The sequence below is a fragment of the Rattus rattus genome, chromosome 4 (genome assembly GCF_011064425.1).
Source record: "Rattus rattus isolate New Zealand chromosome 4, Rrattus_CSIRO_v1, whole genome shotgun sequence".
In the NCBI taxonomy this organism is placed as follows: Eukaryota; Metazoa; Chordata; class Mammalia; order Rodentia; family Muridae; genus Rattus; species Rattus rattus.
In genome coordinates, this window is record NC_046157.1 from 3,106,463 (window position 1) to 3,127,209 (window position 20,747).

A 20,747-nucleotide genomic window follows, 5' to 3' on the forward strand; every position below is an offset into this window, starting at 1 on the left:
TGCGGGGCATGGAGGTACACACCTTTGTTGTGTGTAGATTTAAAAAAACACACCACCGCCTGGTTCTCTTTTGTTCCAACCAGCTTAGCTCCAGGATCATTGAAACCAGTCCTAATCCTGCTTCCTTTTCTACCCACCTTTACTCTGGGAGGGGTCGTTACCAGTCCACCCCCAGGACCATAGAATCCAAGAATTAAAGACACACACTCAGCCTTGTTACCTTGACTGCTAAGCACAATTGCTGGCATAAATATCTCCTGCCTGGAAATTTGTGCTCTTTCAAATTTATTATCTCTGTCTCTCCTTCTGCCCTAAAGAATGGCTAGTTCCATGGGGTTGGGGATTTAGCTCAGTGGTAGAGCGCTTGCCTAGGAAGCGCAAGGCCCTGGGTTCGGTCCCCAGCTCCAAAAAAAAAAAAAAAGAATGGCTAGTTCCAATTAGCCCCTGCCAAACATCTTTGGCGATTTGCCTGGAGGGGAGGCTGCAGGCCCTAGCTGCCCCCAGGTCCTACATGGTTGCTGCATCCCTTTTCCTCCAAAGCATGGCAGAGAAGCCCTCTCCTTCCCTCTTTGGATCCGGATAATAAGTTACCAGTGGGCTGGTAATTCGACCCCTCCGGCAGTAACGGTAGCAGGTTTTTTTGTTTTTTGTTTTTGTTTTGTTTTGTTTTTTAAACTACAGGCAACACACCTTTAAATTCAGCCCTTGGGAGGCAGGTGGATCTCTGTGAGTTCAGTGCCAGCCTAGTCTACCATAATGAGTTCTAGGATGCTATACCATGCAGAGAGACTGCGCGCGCGCGCGCACACACACACACACACACACACACACACACACACGTTTTGTTAAAAGGTGGACTTAAGGACCCCTTCCAGATACTGCTCTCAAGAACCCTGGTATCTCACAGAAATGATAGAAATAATAGTGTATGGGAGCCTACAATGCTGTCCCTGCTTCTCACCCCGACAGGCCGAGTGCCATAGTGTGTGGGTGTAATAACCCATCTTTAAAGGAGGGGCCCCAGCCCAAGCCAATAGCTGTTAGTCTTCAGCATCTCAGGACTTCTGGAAAGACAAGGTCATCTGATCTTGTATGGAGGGTCATCTCAGAGCGCTCACGCCTTTCCCGCCCTGTAGGAAGGGCACTGTCTAGCTTAGCCTTGGGTGTGTACCTACCCTCTGAGAAGCAGCTCTTGCTGGAAGGAGCTGCGTACACCCATCTGAGTGGCTGGAGACAAGTCCCACGCCCTTCCCTGCTCAGCTCATCTCACACCGGTGGTCATTAGTAACTGCATACACCAGCCCTGCCACTGGCTGTAGTGAAACTTCAGAGGGAGTAGTGTGGCCATGTACCCTGCACAGAGGCTCCAAGCTCAGCCATCTGGTCCTCAACCAAGGGCTGTCAGAAGCCAACTGGATGCCTGTAAGGGCTGAAAACGTGGGAGAGCCCTGTCGATGGGGCTGGACCACAGCAAGAACTGACCGTGCTTTTTCCATAACACAAGTTTATTTGGCATTGGATGAAATGGTTCTCACAGCATCTTAAGAAAAGATCAATGCCAACCCGACCAAAAATACACCCAAACTAAAACCTTTAATGAAAGGAATATGTAAAAACAGGCATTGAGACAATGTACAGTATCAAATTCTACTTCAAGGCAGGTCAGAGGGCACCTGACCTCTCAGAAGAGTGGCAAGGCAGGCCTGGGAAAGGGGCCTCCTAAGACCCTGTCCCTCTGGGGCCTTGTGGGATGGGCAAGGAAACACCAACATCAGCAAATCCTGGATTTGGGATTATTCACCAGTAACTGGAATCGCAATAGTGCGAACAGCCCCAAACACGGGCCTTCCATGCACCCTGACGGCATGGGGGACGGGGACCCCCGCAATCCTGACAGGCCCACCTCTGCAGCACCAGTCCACTTTAGATCACCCTCTCCACCTGGGCCTCCTATTCTCAACCCCAGCAGCCATTTGGTCCCCACTTAAGTTCCAGCCTGTACAGTCTTCTGAGGCACTGGTGTGTGGTCCTTAGGGTTCTTTTGGGTGGCCTGGCGCCAATACAGTTCCCAACTGTTGCTCTGGAGCATGGCTGCCCAGTGCCTAGCACTTAACACTTGCTGGAGGCATGATGAACTTCCTGCTGTTCTCAGCAATGGGTGGAGGGGCAAGAGCCCTCCGGCAGAGGGACTTCCGCAGCAGCTGGTCTGTGGGCGCAGGCATGGGACAGATTATCTGTGAACAGTCATATACCCGTCGGCCCTGGGGATCTGGTCTGAAGATGCTCCGTATGGAAAGAGGAAACGTAGGTTTCCAAGTGGTGTAAGGCTGTGCTCAGAGCTGCGCGGGTCTGATCAATCCCAGCAGACCGAGGTTAGTCACCTCCACTCCTGTTCTCACCTGGACAGGAATTGCACCGAAGTCCCACCAATCACAGCCTAGAAGAAGCTTAGACAGAGGTGGAAGAGTGGCCCCAGGGCAAATGGCTCATGTAGGGTATTGGCCCTGTCCTGAGCTCCTGTGAACCATTATCACTTGCAAACATTTGGCCATGTGAGGACACACACAGATACAGAAAGACCCAGACATCCAACATAGAAAAGACAAATGTGCTAAAAATCGCACAAACCTTGCTTATCTCCAAACCTTAGAAATGCTAAAGGCCTGTGTTGGGAGATGAGACCACTGCCCGGAGCTGGATCTGGATCTGGATCTGGGGCCTTTGGGCAAAGCCCGGGGACCCCATTGCTGTGGAGGGTCAGGAGGCAATGTATGTGATGTATGTGGCTGGCAGGCGCTAGGCTCCAGCAGTGTTCATGGGGCGAAGTGGACTCAGATGACACAGCATAGGATGTCCACTTGAACCATTCTCTTCCCAAACAACCCTTTATGGCACAGGTAAGGTGAACGGGCATGGCTAGACACAGCGGTCATTTACCAGCAAGCAGAGCACAGGGATCTAGAGTGTGGCAGAGAAAAGCCAGCATGCCCCAACCCTCCGCAGGGGTCTAGAGTCTACTCCTGGGGAGCCATGCAGAGGTATACATGGATGAGTGCTAGAACGAGCAGGAGCCTCCTGCCACAGTGCTGGCCTCAAAGCAAAGCTAGAAGTGGTGTGGCAAGTTCAATTTCCTCCCAGGGATGGGCACCTTGAGATCTGCAGTTGGACCTGGGCGGGAAGCCCCCGAGAGCCAATCAGCAGCTTCGAATGCTCTCCTCCGAAAGCAGTCCATACACTCTGCTGCCTCTAAACAATCCCTAGTGCTAGCTCTTCTGTCTACACTGGCTGACGACTGGCTTCTAAGGTGAGAGAGTGCAAGCCCATCCAAAGATGTATTTGTGTGAGTGAAGCCCACTGCCGCTGCTCTCTTGGAAACGTGTGGTTTCAACGCCTGTGTCAGTCCACCATTTAAAAACGAGACTACCAGCCCCAGGGAAAGACAGCACAGGCACTTGCTCCTCTGAGAGCCCGGCTTCAGTTTCTATGTACACACCTGTGCTGGTGGGGATGTGGCGGTCAAGTAGGTCTAGGCTATGACAGGACCCCTTCCAGTCCCCCACTGAGACAGGTGTCTTCTGAACAACAAACATTCACTCCTAGCCCATGGGGGGGCCACAAGCTGAGCCACCTAAACCACAGTGTTGAGGGAGCCACGGGAAAGGCGCCCAGCCCCTGGAGGTGCTTCTGTAGCTGGGGTGCTTCCACTCTGGGCAGGATCAGGAGGCACCAGCAGGGCACTGCTACTGTCTGTCGAGTCTTCCAGATCTGCTAAGGAGGTCTCTGCAGGAGGCAGCAGCTGATCCAAGTGCCTGGGCAAGGCACCTTCAATGCCACCATCCCTTGGGGTTGGCAGGCTGGCCTCCACGGGCTCAAAGGCATCGTCATCTGCGGGGGAACAGAAGGATGTAAGAAGTAAGTGAAGGCCCCGTCCTAAACTCACCTTCATTTCTGAGCGCTCAAAGGACCCAGGGGAGTCCTGCTTAATGTTCTGGCAGACTAAGTTTATCCTGCTACCAGTTTATGGTAGGTGAAATGCAGTGACCAACTCGTCAGAACAAAGGGGGAGCAGAGGGAAGCCACCTCTGGCTCAGCAGGGACACAGCACCCAGGGGTGCAGCAGAACTACAGCACCTAGAGCCAAGGGGGCTGGGTGGGAGCAGGCAGTCTGAGAACGACTGGTGTCAGCAGACATCCAGACCAGGGCACTCCTTAAATCTACCCTGCCTTGTACTCTGGGCTGTTTCCAAATGCATTGGCTCTGAGCAGTCTCCAGGACTCCAACCCTGCCCTGAGGCTGGAAAGAGTGGGGATCGATAACCATCTACAAGTCTTGGCAGAAAGCTTTCTATCTCAACCCCTTTGTGGTGTGAAGATCCAAGAAGGGCTCCTATGCTAGGCCAACACACTATCAGTTGAGCTGTGCCCCCAGCTGTGACTGTGGCCTCTTGGAGGAGTTTCTGACAATCTGCTCTGAAGGGAAGAATCACATTCTTAGAGCCCTAGACTAAAGCAGTGTTAAAAGTGCCACAGAGTGCAGGTCTGTAAGGAGCCAGGCATGTTCCACATAAGAAATAGGACAGGACTCCTGTCTAAGGAGCCAGGCAAGGAGCGCACATGGAAGGGGCGCACTGGACACTCCTTAGCTATACAGTCTAGGAAGGACAGCTCTACAGCCAGGTGGAGAACGGCAACCCTAAAGCAGCTTTTTGACACGACAGGAGGAACTGTTACATGGTTCAGTATACACTCTTGAGCTGGGTCAGGACCAGTTCTGTCCTTAGAATCCCTACTGCCCAGCCCCTATTGCTTCACAAAGATGGGCTGAGAGGTCTGAGGGCTGGACCACTAATAGGTGCTCATAGGAGGAAGAGAAGGATGCCGTCCTCTGGCTCCCCAGAACTCTCAACACCCCTAAGGAGGCCAGGACCAAGCGTCTTCTGCAGGGGCAATCTCAGAGAGGGCCCTAAAGATTGGGAAGGCAGCCAGAAAGAAAGGAGGGCCCCCAGGTCCCAGCAAAGTCTGAATTCCTGGTAGCTTGACAATTCCATATTCCCTCTCCCTAGGGTGAACAGGCACCTGCAGGGTCATAGAACACGCTGTCTGGGTTGATAGAAGCCTCGTAGGGTGGTGGTGGATCGTCCGGCTGGTCCAGGTCTGGGCACTTGTAAGCAGTATAAGGAGGTGGAGGGTCGTGGAAATGGAAAGTCCCACCTTCCCCATCGTCAGAAAGGTGGAGTGGAGTGAGTCCTGTGCCAAACCCATCTGGGCCATAGTCAAAGCCAGGGATCCTCCGGCCAAGGTTGAAATGGTGCACTGAGCCATCAAACAGAGAAAGAGGAGGGAAACTGTGTGACTCAGAGCAGGCTGCTGGCTCCTGAACCTCCATCCCAGTGTCACTAGCCCAGAACCAGCCACCCCCTTGCCAGCCACGTCCAACATGTCACATGAGACCTCCCATCCCTGGGTCTCTCCAAACAAAGTGCCCTCACCCCACTTAGATGCAGCCTGTCTTAGCCCTGCCACTTGACTGTAGGAGCAACCTTTGCATTGCTATAGCCCCAGGCCCACCTCACTTTTGGGTATCTATGTGCTATGGAACCTTAAGGAAACATAAAGGCACTAGTTAGTGATGTAAACATCAGCCATGCCCTAGGAGACACTGGGGACCCCTTCAAAGAATAAGGTCTGAGATCCCTCGTAGCTGCTGGCAACTTGCTCCCGAGCCTCTTATCGCTAAGGAAGGACATGGCACTGAGCCTCCCCTTCTCACAGTGGCCACAGTCACGGCTCATCACAAGAAGTACATGACTCTTCAGGGAGGCTGTTCCTGATACAGAGCTGGGAGGACAGGAGGCCTACCTTGAACTTTCAGCCCATGTGTACCCTCTCGGGTATCTTGCTTCTCTGGTTCCCCAGGGTGGGTTCAGCCCTGAAGAAAGCAGGTGTGTGGCTACAGAGGGACACCTTTTCCTCCTATCTCACCACAGATTCCACTCTGCAGGGATACAGCTCAGATAGGGGGACCTGGAGACCTAGGAGGGCTGGGCTGTGTGTGTGTGACTACTGTGGCCCTTGGAGGACACTCACAGTTTGCTCCAATCAGGGACTCGATGCGCTCCCGGCGCCGCTGGCGCAGCCGGTGGACCATGAAAAGCAGCAGCGAGAGGATGAGGAAGGAGGAAATGCAGCTGACGACCAGGCGCATCCCACTGGCCATGGAGTCAAACAGGCTGCTACCATCTATGAGGAGGGTGAGGAGGAAGGAGACCAGCTGCTCTGAGAGAAGGAACGTGCAGGGGTACGGGTGGGGCAGACAGATACAGGCATGCTCTGGGTACTCGGGCTGCTCCCGGCTTCTCCTAGACCCAGTAGCTTTTACAATGCTCTTGACAACTTTTTAGTACAGAGGAGAAAAGAAAACTTTTCAAAACTGAGAATATTGACGCAACACTGAAAAAGCAAGAGAGGGAATGGGCGCAGCCCAGAAGTTTCCAAAGGCACTGCACGACGCCTTCTCTGCTTAGGGAGACAGTGGCTCTCTGGCCCCACCCTGCCCCTTCTCACCTGCCACTGTGTGAAATGCTGCTGTAACTGCCACTAAGCAAGGAAGCAGAGACTTCTGCTCTTGACTGAGGTAGCTGGGCTGTGACAAATCTTGGGGCCAGGTGCCTTCCCTAGGGTATGTGTGTCTAACAGCGACGGAATGACAAGCCTGAACTCTGCAGGACTGCACGGAGGACAGGAGGGTTGTTGCTACAGTGTTCTCCAGTAACTGTCTGGGCCAGGACTCGGCAGGACAGCTAACCTGGTCATTGTCCACCAAGTTTTTCACTGCAGCTCTGAGTCCTCCAGCTGCAGCAGAGAAGTAACATCTCAGTGCACACAATGCCCTGCAGCCTGTTAGCTCACACGGGACAGCATCCGTGCCCCTTCTGCACACAGCAGGCTTTCTACAAAAGATCCAGTCTACTGTACACACTTATGCAGGTACAGGAGGGCAGGGCAACACCAGCAACCTCTTTACTGGATCACCTTTGGGAAAAGAAGATGCTGGATTGGCCTCCCACTGCACTGGAGATCAAGAAGCTGGCCCTGCCTGTGGAGCCTTCCCCAGTCCTTCTGTTCTTTTAGTGGTCCTGACTCAGGGAGGGGCACTACTGGCATTTAGTAAGTCGAGGTCACAAGAAAGGTGGCCAGGAAACCCCTTACCAACTCCACACACCAAGAGGGACATGGCAAACACCAGGTCTCTCAGGAAGCAGGAGGCCCTGCATATGTGATGACCTAAGCTTCAGAAGGTCTAGAGCTATCTACTCCCCACCTCTACAACAGTTTTGGAAGGCAGGTCCCCAAAGACTGGTGTAGAAAAAAATTCCCCACAACCCACACATGAACAGGCAGGCCATTAGAGCCTTAAAAACCCTGCTTCTAGCCAGCTTGATCTAGACCAATAAAATTAGCCCAGGTATTTTTGCCCTCTTCTCATATGACCAGGAAGTGATGTTTAAAACTGTGGAGTGGATACATGAAAATCATCTACCCAGTCAATCAGCTACTTCTTTGCCTCTAATGACCCTCCAGGACCCTGCCAGTGGGATGGTGATGGGCCTGTTTGGTGGAGGCTAGCACCAAGCTTCTAAACAAGCGGCCTCTTTGCAAGACTAATTCCAAACTGGTTCTAAAAGCAAGCGCCAGGGCTGGCTTTTCGCTGTGGGGAGCAAGAAGACACAACTTCTAAGACCAAGCCGTAGTCAGGTACAAATCCAAACCGCAGGCCCAAGGTCCTCCAGGAATCATGAAGTGTTTAACCACTCCACACCAGGACTTGGTGCTATTAAGTTTAATGCTTTTCCTGGTCCACATAGATTTGTTTCCCATATGACTGATACTGAACATTTTATAATTTAAATGACTTTTAATACAGTTGTATTTTCTTATTATGGAAGTTTTAGGAGATTTTGTCTGGTTTTTTTGAGACCAAAATCTCACATGTCCCAAACTGGCCTGGAACAAGCTCCCTAGCCAGGCAGCGTGGCCTTCTCCATGCTTCAGGCCTGTGCAGGGTGCTCTACTTTGCTGGAGACCAAACCCAAGGACTCGTGTGTGCAAGGCAGACACAGTATCAACTGTTGTGTTCCCAGTCTCCAGAGGTCCTCACACATTCCGGATGTAAGAATCCTGACGGACTTGTTGTAGACACGTTCTTGGTAAGTGCTGCATGTGTCTTTCATCTATCGATGGATGTAAAGCAGCAGGTTCAGAGTATAAGGACTATGACCTAGCAATCTTTTTAAGGGCCAGGCTTGTCTTTAAATTTCATTACATTTTCAAATCTGACGAGTGAGAATTTCAAGTTACTTATGTGTGGTAGCAGGTGTGGCATTAAAGACCTGTATGGACAGCTGTCTGTCCCAGCACCGTCTGCTCAAAGACTGCTTTCTCTACTGAGTTTCTCTTCCTTGTTATCAAACACAAATGGATCACACTGGGGTTACTTCTGTTCTTTAATTAATTCATCAACCACAGTTCTTAGCTCCTATCTACAGCTCACTTTTCTGATTAATAAGGCTGTAGTCTAATGCATCACAGGCATTAGGCATCACAGACCCTCTCCCTGGGCTCTCCTACGATTTTCCCATATTTTATCGTTCCGGGTAAGTCTGAAGACCAGCTTAAGAACACACCAGCTGAAGTCTGCTAAGGCATATGCTTGCATCTACAGTTAATCTGGGAAGAATTAACACCCATGAACATTTTTAAGTCTGGTCTTGTTCTACCCCAGTGTTCTATGCTGGCAGCATGTATAATGTGCAGGACTTACAGCTAGACATTCCTGTGTTGGGGGTGCTATTTTACGTGGCACCTTCTTTAAGTTTTCACTGTTCAACTGTTATAGATAGCGTATAGAAATACAATGGACGGTATAATGCATTGACAATACATCTAGGCCTTGCATTAGTACTTCTAGTTTCCTGCAGATCCCCCAGGACTTTCTTTGTAATTATACCATTTGAAAAGAGTGATGTTTTCACTTTTCTCTTCCTCCTGCAATGACCCTGGCCTTGAAGAGATGCTGACCCCTTGCATTGCTGAAAAGAAACTAAAGGTGATTGTGGAGATTCACTTCCTACTGTCTCCACTCCAGGTGGCAGGTTGGCTCCTTGGTGCAGTGAGCAATTCCTGGGAAAGGCCTCTATGAGAAAGACAAGAGCCTGTGGGGACAGGCACAGCAGGGCAAATCCTAGTGAAGCTGCCCACCTGCACAGCAAAGCGGCCTGCTCAAACTCTGGGCCTGCCCTGACACACCAAGGGTTCTGCTCTGCCGAAAAGTCGCCAGGGGTGGGCAGGCTTACTAAGCTAACTGTACCGCAGAGGGGCCACCTGTCTAGCCTTGTTTCTGCAGAGCCCAACAGAGTGGCAGGGTAGCACTGGAAGATTTCTAAGGCGTGGAACCATAACCCTCTATCAGGTAAGCAACACTATCATAGGATACAGCTTGTGCAAGCTCCAGTTTGACTCCCACAGCTGACAAGCTGGAAAAATGTAGCAATGTGGCTGGCGCACAGGAAACTTTGTGACTACTCAATTAGTATTTGTCTGATCATGATGCTGGATAGATACATCCATACAATGAGAAAACTGATTATTCTGTAGAAAGGAAGAGGCCCAACTGTCAACCTCCCTGATCTGTTCTTCCTGTTCTCTGCACCCTGGTGTGTTTTGCTAAAAGCACAGCCTCTGCACTGACTGCAGTCATCTGCATGTCTGATGTACACGTGCCGGAACGCCTGCCTCTAAAGGACCACTCTATTCTCCCTACCTAAGCTCCTCTCCTGAAGGGACAGTGATGACAATCTGCTCAGGGGGCAGTACTCACTGTCATGCCTCCCTTCCACAGAGCTCCTGGAGAATGAGGACTTAATTTTCATGCCTGCCTAAGCTGTTATTCTGTGGGGCTACCCACATCACTTTCACACAGTGGCATCCAAGAAAAAAAGAAATTCATGCTTTTAATGCATACTCCCTAAGACCCAAGTTCATGCTGAGACATCAGTGGCTCTGAGGTACCACAAAGGAGGGCACCATGTGGTGTTCTGAGCAGGACTCAAACCTGCTGGGTTTCCTCCCAGGAGTGGATATAGGGCAGGGCTTTGCACATGCTAGGTAAGTGCTCTACCACTGAAAACTTCCAGCCCCATGAACGTCCTTTTGTTGCAAGTAGAACAGTTATCCTGAAAGCTGACTATGCAGTATACATCTCACCAGCACCACCTAGTGTTGAGTTTTGTCTTAACGCTAGGGCACAATTTTTAAAACATGACTGACTCTAAGCAAGGATTATTTGCTGCTTTTCATATCCCACCTTAACATGAGGAGGAAGAACTCAAACGCACAAGTAGATTTCAAGTTTAGCTCTTACTCTTAGGAAGTGAAAGACAGGTCTCAGGCTGCCAAGTTGACCTGTAAACAGTCAGCCACGGTGAGATTCAAGTTTATTTGTAAATATTACCTTAGAGTGAGGAAGCAGGCAACATGAAGGGTGACAGTCACTGGGCATGCCACAGATGCCCACTGAGGCTCTGAGCCAGCTATATCAAACATGTTGCCAGCACTGCTGTGTCACCAACAACAAGCCCTTGAGAATTCTCATCAATGCTTTTGGCCACGAGGTGGCTATCTCACCTGGGTCCAGACACATGAACTTGCAGCATTCCTTAGGGTCTTTGCGGTACTGCTGGCATCCCTGGGGCCGCTCACACAGGGCAGCAACACACATCTCAGGCTCCCCTCGATGGCAGGTACAGCTCAAGCATGGGTCATCTCCCTTGGGAGTGAAGTAGAACCCTTCATCCACCACATTGTCTTTGATATCAACACATGTCTGACCTGCAAGGGGCACATGTGCACGGATGTATGTGTTACCAGCAGCACCATGCCCCAACTCCCCTCCACCACCTGTACCTTTGAAGAGAACAGGGCAACTGAGGAACTGGTCAGCTCTTTTGAGTCTTCCCTGTAGGCACGCTATGGACCTGAGGTGGCCATCACACAATCTGGAGAAGCACAACTAGCCAAGACAGACAGGCAGTGCCCACTGCCTCAGGACAGGGGCAGCAGGTTTCAGGGCCAAGGTCCCCTGCACAAGTCTTGGTTAGAGGCACCTGGCTCATTTATGGTGTTTTCTAAGCATGATGGACATTAACTATTTAAAACTTGGAATGTGTTTAGAATGAGTCTCTAGGCACTGCCTACAAGACGGTCCCCTGAAACAGACATGTGTAGTAAACTGCACAGAAGTGACCTGGAGACTAGAGCAGGGCAAAGAGCTACAACCAGCCCCTTAAGCCAGTAAGCAGATGTGACAGATGCATGGGGAGGGGATGGGCATGAGGTAAGGAAACCAGAACAAGAAGCTTAGTCTACTCTCCAAATGGCATGGAGGTGTCTGAAGAGAAGTCTGACAGTTCTTCTCAGTTAGAACTGGGGTCATCTTCCCCACATGGCCATCGTGTTCAGGGGAAGACAGAGCACATTCTCTGCTACAACAGAGAACCATGGGTGCGACTGAACACCCCAAAAACGCTAAGTACCACCATGTGTCCTATGCAAGCACCAAGAGGAGAAAGGAAGCAGAAAAGCAGTTAAAAATGATGCCTGGGAACACCTCCAATCCAGTAAAAGCAAAACCCTACATCAGAGTGTGCAACAAACTCCAAATAGGATTAAAGACAGAAAAATTCAGACAGGTATTTACAGTAAAAATACTGAAAATCTAACATCCAAACTTCTGACATCATCTACGAATGTGTCAGGCCCCAGAGCTACCTTGTGATCCATGTACCTGTAGGCCTAAAAAAATTTTTTTTAAAATATTTTCTTTATATATATATTATTAAGGCAACTCTTATAAAAAAAAAAAACACCATTGAATTGGGGGCTTGCTTACAGTTTCAGAGCTTAGTCTGTTACCATCATGGTGGGGAGCATGGCACTAGAGCAGGAGCTGAGAGCTGGATCCCAATCCATGATGGGAGAGGCACATGACAGACAGACTGACTGACTGACTGACAGACAGCGGGCCTGGCCTCAGCTTTGTAAACCTCAAAGCCCACCCCTAGAGACACACTTCCACCAACAAGGCCACTCCTCCTAATCCTTCAAACAGTAACACTACCTGCTGACAGCATTCAGACACCTGAGCCTACAAGGGCTATTCTCATTCAAACACCACAGACAGGAAGTTCAGTCACCCTTTAAGAGGCCCTTGAGCACACCTGATGCAGCAACGGGAAGCAATGACACCAAGAGGACATGGTAGAAAGATGCCATGTGTGACTCTGGACCGGACTCAGAGGCTGGAAAAAATTAGCTTAAAGGACATTACTAGAACCACAGACAAAACTGAACCAACACATTGTTCATGATGGCAAGGTGTTACAGTCAAATGAAATGTCCTGAGGTTGAAAAATGTACTATGCTTATTTAAGAGTGTGCCTTTGTTCTTAGTGAATACACTATATTGCTACACATCCATGGGACTTCTAATTTCGCAGATGTTGAATTGGTAAGATAAACACAGGCATGTCTCATACGTGCATTACACTCCTTGCAACTTTTCCCTAAGTTTAAAATTTTATCTAATAAGTTACCCGAGGTTACCCCTGCTCTCTCTGCCCAATGCAGATGGTCCTATAAGTTCTTATGTATCAAACACTCAATACTCATGTTGTGTATTGTCAACACATATAGATTTAAAGACTGGCATGGAACTGCTTCCCAATTTACATGATAAAATGAATATGAATGCTGACAGAAAAGCGAGCCGCAGCCTGGGTGGCGAGGTGGTCAATGCTCTGCTGCTGCTGCTTTAGCTTTCCAGTCCCAACCCTGAGGGAAGCCGCTGTGGATGGTTAGAGCTCTCACTCATCGCCTGCTGTGCAGCCTTGGCCTCAGCCAGTGGCAGGACAGACAACACAGACAACACCAGGCTAAGCTGGAAACAGCCACAGTTCACTGTCTCTTCTGCGTTGCTGCCGAGGACTCAGCTAAAGTAGGTGATCAAAACTCCAAAGGAGGGTGATAAAGTGACTTAAAAATCTACATACACAATGAGTGGCCTTGCCGCCATGGTCCAGCTGAAGATCTCCGTCCAACGGAAAGGGTTGGGATCTGTAAGCTAAGGGTGGGTGGAACCTGAGGCCATTGCTCTGCCTCTGTTAGACCTCACCTGCCTACAGCAGGAAGGACCAGGCTGCTCAGACAGCTGAGTCTCTTAAAGCTCCAGGCGTACACAGGCTGCTCTTACTCTGGCTACATTCTAAGTCTCAAGCCATGTAGGAGAATGGGCGTTGATGGGTGTTGTACCAGAGAGCAGAGGAGCCACTGGCCGGTTCCAGAGGTGGAAGGGCATCTGACTGGCGGCTGTGTAAAGCACATTCTAGTCACAGGACAGGGTTACTGGATGCAGCAACTGCTGAGAGACGCACAAGTACTAGCCCTGTAGAAAATTCACACCAACTGCTAAGGAGCTCAAGTACTGCAGCTCCGTCTGCCCTGCAGCTCCGTCTGCCCAGACCTGGTCAGAGTCTAACTAGTACAGCAAGGACAGTGCAGACTGGAATCAACAGTACACTGGAGTCAACTTGATTTAGGAAAAGAAAAATCTTGGGGAAGACATTTGTCTTCCAAGCCAATGACCTGAATTCAGTCTCCAGAAACCACATGGTGTAAAAAGAAAACCAACCCACTTCTGACGGTTGTCCTCAGATCTCCACATGTGTATACACATGTGCTCACAAAAATAATCTTTCCACTAACACTGAAAGAGATTCTTAGGACCTGAAGCTTAAAACAAAAAACAAAACAAAACAAGACAAAATCCAACTTTAATTATGTGTACATGTGTATGTGCAGGTATGATCATGTGCGTGGGTGCCTATGGAAGTCAGGAGAGGGAATCCAGTCCCTGGAGCTGGACTTACAGGTGGCTGTGACTGGCCTAACATGGCCAACTGTGTGTTGTACATGGCCTTAACCACTGAGCTTTGGCTTCAACCTTTGGAAATCATTTTTCTTCTTGAGTTTGATTTAACATAACCTATCTTGAAGTTATAGATGAAATAATTCAGAAATCCTAACAGGTATTGATGTCCTCTATAGGAAGACTGACCTGAGCCATTTTCAGGGACTCTGGCGTGGCTGGCATAGATCACAGGGATTTGAACAGAGCGCAGACTCAAAGCTGAGGCTGGAGAATGAGCAGTGACAGCCTGGGGCATCGATGCAGGCCTCCAGAGACAAGACCCAGTGTGTCATCACAACCCTGGGTCATGTCATAAAGTCGACTTCATAGTCATTACGGTTAGGGAGACAGAAGAGAGACAATCTTTCTAATGACCTCGTAGGTCTCGATGGTTGGTATTGAGATTTTAATCTGATGTGAAACAGTAAAAGTAAATATCCTCACACGGAAATGTGTAATGAGCACATCGGAAGACAAACCATTGTGCTTAACTTCAGACTGAGAATTTGCAGCTTATATGAATTAAATACGAAGTGTTTAGTTTTTTTTGTACCCTGATATTTTGCATATTACTCAATTGTCTAAGATTTGATGGGATTTAGTAATATGTAGATAGTTCAATAGATAATGCTCAGATGGTTTTCCCCACCTCTCCCTGGCTGCCCCACCCCTATTTCCCCAGCCTGCCAAGGGTTGTTTTTTGTTTTTTTGGTTTTTTTTTTACAAAGGCTTTTGGAGCTAAGAAGCTTGTCTCCTGGATGCCTCTTGATTACTTGCCCTTCTTGTTTTAAAAGAAAAGACTGCTGGAACTGCACTATATTGCCATTTATTAAAAACAACCAACTTGGGTACAAAAATTGGTATATTCAAAGCTTAATGACTTTCTCATGTTTTGAGACTAGGTCTCACAGTGTAGCCATGATTGGCCTAGAACTTCAGAGCCCTACCTGCTCCATCCTTCCAAGCCCAGCAGAATGTTACTTTTTATGTACTCTACACACATTATTTTTAAGTTTTAATATGTTTAGTAATTTCATTTAGATGACTGGATCTCTATTTGATATTTTCATTTCTATCTGAAAAACTTTTAAAATTTTAAATTATATTTATTTACTTGTGTGTGTGTGTATGTGTGTGTGTGTGTGTGTGTGTGTGTGTGTGTGTGTGTGTGATGGGTATGTATGTGCCATGGTGCAAATGTGCAGGTCAAAAAAACAACTTGGGGTTGGGGATTTAGCTCAGTGGTAGAGCACTTGCCTAGGAAGCGCAAGGCCCTGGGTTCGGTCCCCAGCTCCGAAAAAAAGAAAAAGAACCCCCCCCCAAAAAAAAAACCAAAAAACCCAAAAACAACTTGAGAAAGGTGGCTCTCTAATACCCAGTGGGCCCTGGGTACTGCACCCAGGTTGTCGGACTCGGCAGCAAGCACCTTTACCTGCCCAACCATATCCCGGTCCTTGGGGATATTGTTTATGCCAATCACTGACTTATTTATTGTGGGAGACTAATTTTCTTCACATCTTACAATCTGGATTATGAAGAAAAAGTTGTGACAATAAATGTGAACTTTATTTAGAAAACAACAGAAACAGGAGCCAAGGAGAGAAAGGAAGCACAGAATGAGAATGCACTGGGCCCAGCTCCCTTCTTAGAGAATCATAAAGAACGTGAAACCAAGTGTCAGCAAAGGAAATTCAGCAATGTATGACACACAAACCCACAGGAATGGTTAAACAGCAGCTATGATGGCAAGGGCTTGAGCTCCCAGCTACTTAGGAGGCTGAAGACGGTTTCCTGAGCCCAGGTGCTCAAGATCAAAGAAAATCTAGATCAAAACAAAGTCTAACAAAAAATGAACCAAGTAATGAGATTAAGGAAGGAAACCCCACATAACTCCAGAAACCAGAGAGGCCCTCTAGTAATGCACAGTGTACTCTTGTGCTCCTGGACAAGTAGGAGTAGAAAACCAACTGCTCTTCTCCCAGGACCCATCTAAAACCTATAGAAATCAGTAAACTTGATGCTGACTCACTCGGTACTCCCAATCACCACAGCAGTGGAGTCCTCGGCAAGGAGAACCCTAGGAGTAAGATTCTAAAGTCACAAAACTGTATGCACAGACAAGTAAGAGAACCCCACTCTAAAGGAATGAGTAAAAAAAGAAGAAGAAGAAAGCCAAAAGCCCTAAAACTGGTGTAGAAGAGAAGGCCCAGAAGAGCAAGAGGCAGAGAGAGTGGAGACACATGCCAGACACTGAGGTCCAGCCTGACCTGATAGCCCTTGGAGTGTGGTCTGACCTGATAGCCCTTGGAGTGTGGTCTGACACAAACTGACAGAAAGCAAGGGTCGTAATAGGCCAAGACCTGGAACACAGGCCCGTGACAAAGTGAGAGGCAGGGAACACCAACACTTCAGCTGAGGACACACCTAACCGGAACCATGTATCAACAGCTGTCAGCAGGTGTCAAGGCCAGTCGTGCTCCTCAGCCCTTCCCAGAGGACGGGCTGTAGGAGGGGCGGTCCTAGCTTTGCTTGATATGGCTACACTGTGGGTAGAGAGAACCCTAGATGTAAAATTTGGGTGGATGTGTTGGCAAAGGACTGGAGGGCTCCCGACCCCGTATACTAGGGAAGAGGACTCACACAGAGCACACAGCCAAGAGGGTGCCCAGCTGCCTGCCACAGGCTTCCCAAGTCCCCAGATCGCTATTCTCACCCACTGTCTTGAGAACATGGAAGCCATAAAGTGAGAATTGTCCCTATCAGGGGAAAGGGAACCAGAGGCCAAGAACTCCTCCTCTGTGGCTGCCCAGGCCACAGAGGCCAGGTGGGTAGCGCTACTGCAAAGCATCATGAGGTGGGTGCCTACTGGAGGCTGACCGAGGGACTCACTTCTTTTACACAGAAATGACGACTTCTCAGAGCAGCTCTCGGCGTGCCAGCTGTGGAGGTCATGGTGCCTCAGGGTAGGAAAGTGGAAGCATTGGAGCTGGGCACAGAACACGTTGTCATTCTCAGACATGGCGGAGGCAAAGATGGGATCTGGGGGCAGGAACACTTCTGGGGAGCCTGTAGGGGAGACTAAAGGTGAGCCCAGACAAGCCAAGCCTTTAGCAGATTGTCACACACAGTCCTCCAGGAGGTCCTAGTGTCAATAGGACAGCAACAGCAGGGCTGGAGGACTGCCAAGAGTTGGAGGCTGCTGCAGCTCCAGAGGTCCCAGAAACGCAGGACCTGACAGAGGGCAGTATACTGGCCCAGGGGCCTTCTCTGTAAGTATTCCCCATGTCCACGTGCCTTGTCCTACTCAGTGGAAGGAGACAGGGAGACTCCAACAATACCTTCTGAGTTAGGGTAGCTCCCTATTTCCAACTTAACACCCACACTACTTACCTTTGAATGCCACTTCCCAGCGACCTTCTAAGGAATGGTTCCGGCCAGTAATGACATACTGATAACCAACCCAGAGCCTACAGTGGACAGAAGGAAAAGCCTCAGCACCTGAGTAAACAGCCATTGATGACTACATGTGTACATCTAGGAGTCCTGAGGACATTTACCTTTCCTGGTCCCGGGCCTTGAGTTTGCGAGGCCAGCACTCTACTCTTGCACAACAACGGTCTTCATTCTGGGGCTGACTAGAACCAAGCTTTTGACTCTACCGGCTCAGCTCTATAAGGAGCTGGTTTGCCGTACATGACATAACTGAACTTTATCTTGAAATGGCCCTCTGGCCACCTGCCTCTTAGGTCATCACGCTCTCCTGGCAGAATGGCAGTTGCGCCATTGTCGGGAGGCAGCAGGTGACTGGCAGTGAACACTGGCCATTGTTTGGACCCAAAGAACTGTGCTTCCTTCTAGAGAAGGGGAGACAACTGGCTACCATTTCCAGCTTCTGCCCCTCCAGCATGGATAAGGTACCTTTCAATGTGCTTTCGAAAGGCAGCACAGTGAGGATTTTGGTACATTCTTGTTCCTTAAACACAAGCCCCACAGATGCTGAGCTACTTCTCTGTTTCCTCTGGATGAGCAGGTCCTGGAGCTCAGGTGGCTGGCTCTGGGCAGAGGCTGGCTCTGGGCAGACTGCCTGAGCACACGCCTGGCACATGCCCCCGCACCCAACGTCATATGTGCATGAAACTTGGAAGCCTAAGGCTTTTGAAAGGTAAGACTCAGCAGGGCCCCAGGAAGCACCCAGCAGAGCTGAGAGTCCTCCCTTTCTCAGAAGGCACCCCGACCTGCCTGTGTGCCCTTCTTATCATGCTCAGAGCCCCATGTGGAGCAGCTCCGTGGGAGTCAAGCTAGTACACTCTAGCCACAGTCACCCAAGTGTAGCTGCATCCACAGGGGAAGCCAACAAGGCCCTGTCCTCCTTTCTTCACAAGCCCTCAACTTCCGCGGTGACTCTGCCACACTCTGCCCGCCCCTGCTGAGGGGATGCCTTCTTCAAGTGTGGCTGCCGGCGAGTGCTCAGTAACGAGCGGACTCTCGGCCCCAGGACTCACTTGCGCTGGTCTTTCCAGCCGAAGCTCCGCTCTGGCTGGTCCCATTCCTGGGCTAGGACGAAGCGCAGCTCCTGGTCAGTGGAGAAGGTGGCAAGGGAGCCATTCACACGCTGGCAGGTCTGTGCGGCATCCCAGTAGTTCTCTCCACTGAGGTAGACCCGGTAGCAGCTGGCTGTGCCTTCGTAGTGGTGCCACCCGCTCGGGCATTTCCCTAGGAAGCATGAAGAATGGAAGGGGAGTTTCCCCAAAATTAGGATCATGATTTCAAAAGTAAAATCACACGTGCTGCATCAACACCAGTTTTACTTCAGAATCCCCTTGGAGAACTAGGGCTGTGTTTTTATGTTCGTCTCCTGAGTGTGGGTGTTTTGTCTACGTGTCTCTGTAAACCATGTGTCCAGGGGCCAGAAGAGGGCATCAGACCCCTGGCCCTGAAGTTAGAAGTCACAGCCGTCTCACCAGCCGAATCCTCATGTTTAGGTTTCAAGTGTGTGACTGACTTATTAACAGACACAGAGGCGGAGGGAGGAACAGGCGAGCTGGGCCCCAGCTGAGAGCTGAGGCATGTGAGTCACAGTGCGTGCGAGGATGGCAAGCTGGGCAGCACATCTGCTCACTGTTCATGCCTTAGGTAAGCACAGGTGAGTGCACAGGGACTAGGGGACTAGGAGCCTCCTGGAAAAGACAGTATGGCTCAGTATGCACAGGACACATTTCCAAGGGTAGGGATGGGGCAGCATTTAATTCAAGTTTCTCACACACACTCAGATACCTGTTTACACATTCCCACATTCACTTAGTCCCACTCAGACCAATAACTATGGCTCCATGAAATGGTAGGAGCTTTGAGGTGTGCTGGGGGCCTGCAGGGTCCGTCCCTAACCTTCCAGGGCTGTCACTGAATGGACTGTGTTGGGCTTAGGTGGTCACTGTAGGTTGGTAGCCAAGCCTGAGCACTGGTGATGGGCAGCACAAATGACAGGCACAGGCTGAGTCTGCAAAGCGGCTCTCTTTCATGCTGAGGCCATGAGCTCAGAGTTAGCACAGACAGAAAACAGACCCTGTGCTCAGTGAGCAGGCACGTTAGACATGTTTGCTAACAATCCGGCTATTCTTGTACATAAGAGAATGCTATCCCCTTAGCATTATGCCTGCTCAGGGTAGGGGAGCTTTAAACTACGCTTCGCACGTCTTTATCTTTGTCCACTCATTCACAAGTTTAGTCATGGTTATTCATCCACTGATCACTAGAAGCGAGAATGTTCAGCAGTATTACTGTCTCTGAAGGTAGCCCCGTGAGCACAGGCAGCTTGGTTTAAAGTCTGCCTGGGCACCAAGTCTCCTTTACCACTTGGGAGCTAGATGCTCCTGGCAGGCCATTCATGTTCTCCAGCCCTTTCAGGGCAGCTTTAATTCACTGATCCCCTCAACGATGGCCTGAAGAGAGCCAGGGCTGAGTGAAGCTGCAAACTCAAGGTGGACTAACAAACACTTTAGTGGGCACTGCCTTGGGGCAGGTCTGCAACTTACTGCTGAAGCGGACAGGCTGAGCCACGTTCACTGTGTGGAAGTGTGTGGGGTCCCCTCCTCTGGTTCGCCCCTGCCGCAGGTCCACAGTTTCCTTCCCATAAGGACGGGCCTCTCCAGTCACTTCTGAAAGCACAGGAAGCATGCCATGAGCTTATTAGCAGCAACCAGGACACAGTGCTGGAAAGGCCTGGTGGGGGTGACACCAGGAGTTACATTTGACCTTGTTTGGACATTCCTATGAATAGGACAAGCATGTTTCTGGTGAAGTGTACCTTTCATTTTATTGCCATTATGAACAGGGTCTTGTCCTTTCTAAGCCCTCGTTGCACAGCCCTGAGTCAGCTATGCCTGCTTCATAACCCTCGGCCTACAAGCTCTATAGGGCACCTGGGGAGGCAGTTCTTCCATAGGTTCAGGCTGCCCTCCCCAGCCTCAGAGGCAGAGGCCTGGGAACCTCCTGGTAAGCGTGCAGGGGACACCACCACATGCAATCTTCTACCACACTGCCACTGGCCTGTAGGTCCTGAGTCTGTTAACCTTCAGACCAGTGCCTCAGGATACAAGGCACCTGGCACAGGTCCTGGCGTGCAAAAGATCTCCAAGTATAGTTAAAAGTCTAACTAGGAGGCTGAAGATAGGAAGAACCTTCTAGCTTTACACAGAATGGCCTAACAATTTTCAGGTCATTCCTT

At 49.9% G+C, this 20,747-nt stretch overlaps 1 protein-coding gene across 2 annotated transcripts in view; it reads right to left on the reverse strand.

Moving 5' to 3' along the window:
- Positions 1 to 1,486: 1,486 nt before the first annotated feature.
- Positions 1,487 to 20,747, reverse strand: part of Dgcr2 (DiGeorge syndrome critical region gene 2) — a 50,241-nt gene continuing 30,980 nt past the window's right edge. The window contains exons 3-10 of one of the 2 annotated variants that reach the window (XM_032899885.1): positions 20,056 to 20,178; positions 18,526 to 18,736; positions 17,414 to 17,490; positions 16,913 to 17,089; positions 10,684 to 10,887; positions 6,088 to 6,240; positions 5,077 to 5,313; positions 1,487 to 3,885 (exon numbers count right to left, since the gene is read on the reverse strand). In XM_032899885.1, the coding sequence (XP_032755776.1) occupies positions 3,629 to 3,885; positions 5,077 to 5,313; positions 6,088 to 6,240; positions 10,684 to 10,887; positions 16,913 to 17,089; positions 17,414 to 17,490; positions 18,526 to 18,736; positions 20,056 to 20,178 (1,439 nt within the window). In that variant the 3' untranslated portion in view covers positions 1,487 to 3,628. Of the gene's footprint in view, positions 3,886 to 5,076; positions 5,314 to 6,087; positions 6,241 to 10,683; positions 10,888 to 16,912; positions 17,090 to 17,413; positions 17,491 to 18,525; positions 18,746 to 20,055; positions 20,179 to 20,747 lie in introns of both variants that reach the window. The other variant, XM_032899884.1, reaches the window with a different exon arrangement.